General features: G+C 45.8%; 1 protein-coding gene across 1 annotated transcript; it reads right to left on the minus strand.

Annotated features, from left to right (window-relative positions):
* Positions 1-364: 364 nt before the first annotated feature.
* dusp27 (dual specificity phosphatase 27) lies at positions 365-6312 on the minus strand. The gene is made up of 5 exons (XM_026204870.1): positions 6146-6312; positions 5954-6069; positions 5493-5724; positions 5054-5271; positions 365-3225 (listed from the first exon to the last, which is right to left on the minus strand). Exons 1-5 carry the CDS (start codon positions 6259-6261, stop codon positions 665-667), a joined length of 3243 nt encoding a protein of 1080 aa, XP_026060655.1. The 5' UTR covers positions 6262-6312; the 3' UTR covers positions 365-664.
* Positions 6313-7532: the final 1220 nt, after the last annotated feature.

Raw genomic sequence — 7532 nt, forward strand, 5'->3', positions numbered from 1 at the left:
AAACATAACACATTCAGACAAGAGTCACTAATGAAGGAAGATCTGAATTAAACGAGCATTTCATAATGTCAGAGAGCTGTATTTTATATCATGTATACCAACGTTTGATATTTTTGTAAGTTACTTTTACATTTATTTATTTGTTTGTTTATTTTTTACTGTTTCATGAAATCTTTTCATGAAATGCTCTATAATCTTTTTACATTTTTACTCTCAATGTGTTTTAAATAAACCATTCATTGAATATATATATATATATATGTCTGTGTGTATGTGCATATATGTGTATATATATATAAAGACACATACAGTATATACAGTGTATTTATATATACATAACAAATATACACAGTACACACAAATAAATAATGTACACAAAGACGTTTATTTTGGATGCAGTTAATAATTTCATTTAATGACTCCAGAGCTGCTAAATATGCTTTATTGTGTGTTTGTGTCTTTGAACGCAGTGATGTAATCTTCTGTTTGTTTATATGCAGTATCAATCTCTAAGAGTCTCGCCCTGAACACTTTTTTACTTTACGAATGGAAACCTGTCAGATCACACATATGAAACAATGCATCATTACTGCTATGATATTCTACATCTACAATAGATAATGAATTTTCCTCTCTTTTTTTGGCATGAACAGTCATGTTTGTATTAGTTTTTATTGTGTGCGTGTGATTTTGACTCTTCCTGTTTCCTCCAGGATGAAAGAACTTCATCCTCCTCCATCTCCTCCGCCACCCGTGCTCTCGCCCTCTGCTTAATCTGAGCAATGAAAGCAGATATTTCCTCATCTTCCTTGTCTTCCGGTACAGTCTTAGCAGTCCTCACAGTCTCACTGTTGTTAGCATACGATCTCCTGGTTCTGTAACTAGCATCTTCACCTATCCCGGATCGATAGGTAAACTCCGGACTGGGATCTCGAGCCAAATCCATGTCATCATCTGGCTGATGCCTGGAAGCAAACCTCGAGGCGAAGCTATATTCCTCCTCTTCGTCGTCATTGACTGAAATGGAGCTCCTGCGGCTCGGGAAGTCAAACTCCGAAGGTTCCTCGTACGCTGGTCGAGACATGCGCGGCGTCTCTCCGTCTCCATCGTAAGGTGTAGGTTTGCTCTGAGGAGGTCTGACGTTTTCCAGCCATTCATCGATGCTGCTGGTGGGGTTCCTGGCCGAAGCTGGCAGGTTCAGTATTCCAGAACGGCCGTAATCTCTTTTAGGTTTGGGTTTCTCGGAGGAACGGATGGCTGAATCATCAAATCCGTTCAGTTTTCCATGATTTACTTCATCTTCGTCCTCCTCCTCCTCCTTTGGTTTCTTCTTCTTGTATAACGTACTGCGCTTGTTGTCCTCTGCGATCTTCTTCACCTCATAGGAAGCCATCTTGTCCCGCATGTCAGACTTGATCTCTTTCTCCATGGTGTCCAGTTTGTGGAGGTTCACCTGGTCTTGGAAGAGGCTGTAGAGCGGCACGCTGGTCGTAGTAATCTTGCTCCGCCGGGACACAGAGGAGAGGTTTGATGCTCCTCCAGCAGACATCACAGACTCGGCCCGTCCGCCGGTCAAGAGCACGGATCGAGGCTTTCCACCCGAAGACAGCACGGATTCGGCTCTGCTTCGGGACGAGTATGTGGATCCACTCAGCACTGAGGCTTTATCATCGTCTCCTCCGCGTCCGACACCCAGACTGAACACCGATCCCGCTCTGGAAGGAGCCAGACTCGCTCCCGTCATCATCTCGGCTTGCTTCTGCATGAGAGTCTCATTGACCACATTGGCAATCCAGTTCTGGATGTTGGAAATGTTTACCATGGGCTCACCGTTAGGGCCGAGGACCGCGGCCGGAGGCTCCTGAGGAACGGGAGGCTGGGATCTGGTGCTGTGACCTGAAAGGACGGAAGACCTTCCGCTGAGCACAGACATGTTGTCGTCTCCGGCGCTGCTTGCAGACGGGAAGGCTCCGGCACAGAAAGCAGACAGCGGGATGCTTCCGCTCAGAGCGCTCTCGGTTTCCCAGCCACACACCGACTGGCTCTCCTCCAGCGTCTTCCTCGTTCGCTCCAGAAGCTCCTCGCGTCGCTGTCTTTTCTTGATGGTGGCCGGGTCCTCGGCTCGACTCATCTTCAGGATTTCATCCTTGTCCTCTTCGCCGCCGTGCTTCTTCTGCTGCTTGAGTTTCCAGGTCTGATAGGCTGTCAGGTTGACGTCCTCCAGCGAGGGAGCGGGAGCTTCCGTCTTGGCCTCCACTAGCTCTCCGTTCTCGTCTTTTTTGTTCCATCCGAACTGAATTCGCTTAACCTTCCATCGTTCCAGAGGTGTTAGGTGCTCCTTGTTCTTCTTGCAGAAGTTGTACATGGAGCTGCTGTCCGAGAGGATGCTCTCGACGTCGTCGTCGATTCTCTTCTGGCTTGTTTCGCTGTCCTCGTCTGCCTCTTTGAGTCTGTATCGTGCGGCGGCCTGCTCCTCGATGTCCTTCAGACGCTGCTTCCAGAGATCAGAATAGCTGCTGCGGCTCGTCACAGAGCCTGCATCTGAAGCGGCTCGACGGGGACGACTCCTGATGCGTTCCTTCACCATTCGCACATCTTCACTGGTCACGCTCTCCAGGTCCTCCGGGCGCACGTCCAGCGGTTTCCTGTCGCCCAGCAAGGACTCGTCGTCCCCCCCGTCACACATCAGCTGTGCCTCCCACCAGTCCTCATCCTGGTACTTCTCGTTGCGCTTCTGCCACTCTCTTATCATGCTGTCCACATCCCCCTCTTCATCTTCCCTGTCTTTTCCAGGGAGCGCCGGGTCCTTGGCGGTCACCTCCAGCTCAGGTTTGCTCAGGCCACCAAGAAGTCCTGCTTTCAGAGCCGCGGCGGCGGCCGAAGACGCTACGCTACTCATGACGCTGCTGCTGTCTCCCTCCTCGTCCACCATGATGGATTCAGCTTTAACTCCAAACATGCTCTCCTCCTCGTCAAGACGAGCGCGGGCGTCGATCACGGAGCACTGGCTGAGGGTCTCGTCATCGTCTTCGTCTCGTTCCTCCATCAGAGTCTCGTTGAGTTGGCGCAGCTGCTTTATAAACCCTTCGTTGGGGTTGATGGCCCGCTTCTTCCTGATCTCCAGCAGGGCCTCCATGATGCTCATGTTCTGGAAGATCATAAGATAAGCAGCGACAAGCACCGCTGACCGGCTCACGCCCATCATCGAGTCCACAAGCACCTTGCCTACATGAAGAGGAAAAAAAATCCTCAGATTAACATAATGTCATCATCCTATTTGACACACAAACTGAAAAGGGAAATGCACTGTTAAATTCTAGCACTTAAATGCACAGACACTATCAGAAGAGAACTGAGCCGATGGTGACACCACTGAATCAACCATGACTTTAGCTGAAAACTGACTGTTTATCATTGTCCTCCTGACACAATATTGACACACTGTTTTACTGTTTAGCACTAGCGGCATTTCCATTACCCTTCAAATGAGCAAATTGAAAACATGCCTAATGGCAACACAAGAAGAGTCCAAAAACAAACCATGTCATGGTGAAAACAGAGCAACAGAAAACATGTAGACTAGCAACCAAAGATAAAGGAAACCAGCTTATATGTGGATGAGTTACATGATACTCAAAGCAAAGGCTGAAGGGAACTGAAGTCCAGAGACACAAACACAACTAAGAAGTGTGCCCTCTGGTGGTTAAACATGGGCACACCAACGAGACACATTGTCTTCATGCCAAGTACATGCCCCTCCCAAAAGACCTGCGGCCAACAAAACTGAAGTCATGTGACAGCTCTCTGGATTATCAAACCACATCATGACCTTATTAATACACAAGGCCAAGCCTTCAGGAATTCTCTCCTGGTGCTTGATGACAGGAACAGAATGAGGAGCATTTGTACGAAACGAAAGTGAATGTTGACTGTGACTCTCAGTCTCTAATATATCTCTGAATATCTGTGAATATTTTTTTTTTTTTAAAGTATACATTTGGCACATAGCATTTGACGTTAGAAAACAGACTGTTAAAGTATATTGACAATTGGACTTAACAGTGAGTAAGAACAATCAACATATAGTGAGGGATTTAGAAAATACAGTAAAAGCTGGTTTAGAAGCTGTAACTTCGGACTTGTGAATATGACCCTTTCCAAGCAAGCAAAGGGTTTTTGTGTGAACCTTTCTGTGATCTCCTCTTCCTCTAGTGTTTGACCTAATCCTATCCTATATGATTATTTTATAAAAAACTAAATCTGCTATAAGGAAGACTAAATGAAAGAGGAGCAGGGCTCACTTCTATAACGAGCTGTTTCTTCACTGCTAGCACATGTCAGCTCTCCTTGATTCAGACTGAGAACAGGTTCCTATCTATCTGTGTCACTAACTCTAAAAATAAGTGAGTGAGGCACGACAGAGTCCAGGCCCCTGAGTTAATTCACTATCTGAAGTTTGATTATCTACGACTGTCGCTCATAGACAGTGATGGAGGTTACGTAATCAGTAAAGTAACGCATTAGTTTTTAATTTAGAAGGAAATATCTGTTACTTTTTCAAATCAGTGTCTCCAGTTACTTTGTTTCCATGTGTTGAGTGACAGCTCTGGTGTTGCCATGGTGACAGAGATCAGGAGTCAGTGCAGTGTTGTGTGTGAACATGATCTCACTGTAGTTCTAGACTAAATATGAACATCTGTTTACTCAAAAACACATTCAGTGTTCCTCACAATCAATAAAAACAGTCTCATACAAACTCAGAATATTAGACAAACCTGCAATAATTAAATATGTTAAATAATCAAAAATTACATATTTGTGTTTTATTTGAGTTATTTCTGATTAGTGCTGATCTTTCTTCTTCTGCGTCGTATTCTTCATGTGATTAGTTTGAGCGGCGCCCTCTACTGTACAGACCTGAACTTACACTTCCTTCAGCCTGAGGAGGATTCACTCCACTTTTGATGTGAAAGGGCTTTTGCATTTGTGGAATAACTTTTTATATTAAAAACAAACAAACAAGCCCTGCCCAGATTTAAAAAGTAACTCAAACCTCTGTGTGTCAGCAGAGCGTCGTCCATAAACTCGGCACACGTGCGGAAGTGAGGAGAGATGTCTGCGTCTGGGAAGTCGTCCACCTCGATGCCCATGTAGGTGATGTTCATGCCCTGGTAGAACAGCAGGCCGGTGTAGACGCCGGTGCCGTGAGCAGCGTTCAGCACATGAGTGATGCCCAGACGCTTGAGACGGCCTTTATTCACCGCCACCGACCTGCAGCACACCACAGGTACATACACCGTCACCGCAGTTACTCCGGCATTACTGTCTCTAAATATGAGTGTCTTGACAAACTCAAACCAGACACATTTACTGGAGAAACACAAAGACAGCAGAGAAGTCGTCTTGTTTCATGAGAAACTGAGCCAAACGAAGCGAGTTCAGACTGGTTGTGTGCTCCAGGGTCACAGATGTTAACGGTGGTGTTGACTCACTTCTCTGCGATGAAGATGTTTGGCCAGACCTCGTCGACGGGGTTGAAGGGCGCCTCCAGACGGTCCTGGGTCAGCGCTCGCTGGATGTCCAGCACACAGGGAGTGTTGTAGGGGCTGCGGTCATCGATCATGTCCTTCACCCTGTTGTACAGATCCTCCACCATCAGCTGCTCGGCCGACTCCATCATGCTGTCGGGGGTCTCCGGGGTCCGCAGCTCCCTGGACCTCAGCTCTGACCACAGACAGATGAACACGAGACATCAACACAACACCAAAACACTAGTGAGGACGGACTTCACTCACACTAGTAACTGTGTACTGTGTGCATTAATGCTAATAATGACCTGTTCACATCACGTGTCCTGTATAAAACAACAACAAAATCAGAAGTTTTAGATAAAAATGTCTATCCTGTAACAGGAACATTATAGTGTTTGTGAGATTTCCTCAGATTCACACACCTTCACTGATGATCTTCTTGGCCGCGATGGAGGAGGACAGATGAATCGGCTCCATGAAGATACTCTCAGCGTCCGAGCCGGAGATCATGGAGAAGCGATCGGACATCATGGAGAAGCTGTGTGAGGTCAAACACACGCTCAGCATCATCACATTAGAGTTTAACAGTGTTCTGTTATCAGATGTGAACTGACCTGGGAGAAGGACAGCGCAGGTAACGCGTCTGAACGTCTTTAACACACACCGCTTCATCAGGACGAGGAACCTGCTGATCATCTGCAGCGCTGCTCTCACCGGACGACGCCATCATCTACACACACACACACACACACACACACACACACACACACACACACACACACACACACAGAGACACACACACACAGAGACACACACACACACACACACACACACATGATATGAGCGTTTATCAGTCTTTCCTGTCACACTGTTTCTGAAAGCTGACACTCAAACAGCAGAAACACACACCAACTCTACAAAACATTCACTAATTCACAGACTTTGACTTGGTTTCCAATTTCATAAAACACATAAAACAAAGTTTGAAAGTTTTGAAAATGTGTGTAAGCAGAAAACAATCTATGAACTAAATGATGCAGATTTAAGAGAAGTCCTGCAGAAACCGTCCAAACCTCCTCACATCATTAAACTCAGATCGCTCTAAAGTCATCACATCTCACACTAAACTAAACCTGTTACTGAGATCAGAAGCATACGAGCAGAAACACGAGCTGAAGCGGATCACTCCCTGAACCAGGTCTGAGGAGAAACTACTTACATGGAACAGAATTACATAATTAATCTAACTGTAATCTGTTCCTGAGAATAAAACGTGTCTAATTACATTACAGTTACAGCTATTAAACTACTTCATGTTATGGTTTTAAATCTGTGTTTATCCTAAAGTAAAAGAGGTGCTGAAGTCTGATCTTGATTATAATCTTAATTCAGGTGATGAGAGTAATCAGTGTTGAACACTACTGTGAGATTAAACCTGAAGTAATCAGTTTACATCACTTTTAATGAAGTAACTGAATAATTACACTCATTCTGTAAACAGATTACTCTTCCAACACCGGAGAAAACACACAACATGATCAAAACAACACACATTAGACCACAACAACAGGTCGACCAGGCCTCTGCCTGTGTGTGTGTGTGTGTGGTGTGTGTGTGTGTGTGTGTGTGTGTGTCACTATATATAGAGAGTGACAGCTGCAGAGATTCTTCTGGAACAGGGAGGTCTCTCTCTCTCTCACACACACACACACACACACACACACACACAGACACACACACACACACACATACTCTTTCCCTACACAAACACACACAAACTCCCTACACACACACTCCCGAAACACACACATACAGACACATTTCCTGCACACATACACTCCCTACACACACCATCACACACACACACACACACACACACACACACACACAAACTCTCTCTCTCTCCTCTCTCTCTCTCCTCTCTCTCACACACACACACACACACACACACACTCTCTCTCACACACACACACACACACACACACACACACACACACACAC

This window comes from Carassius auratus, chromosome 26 (assembly GCF_003368295.1).
Source record: "Carassius auratus strain Wakin chromosome 26, ASM336829v1, whole genome shotgun sequence".
Lineage (NCBI taxonomy): Eukaryota > Metazoa > Chordata > Actinopteri > Cypriniformes > Cyprinidae > Carassius > Carassius auratus.

Bases quoted from the DNA above. Each gene is read 5' to 3' on its own strand.
- dusp27 (XM_026204870.1), bottom strand. From the start codon at position 6,261: ATGATGGCGTCGTCCGGTGAGAGCAGCGCTGCAGATGATCAGCAGGTT. The intron at 5,725-5,953 runs GTGTGTGAATCT...GTCTGTGGTCAG, and splicing joins CAAGAAGATCATCAGTGAAG to AGCTGAGGTCCAGGGAGCTG. The intron at 5,272-5,492 runs GTGAGTCAACAC...GGTGTGCTGCAG, and splicing joins AACATCTTCATCGCAGAGAA to GTCGGTGGCGGTGAATAAAG.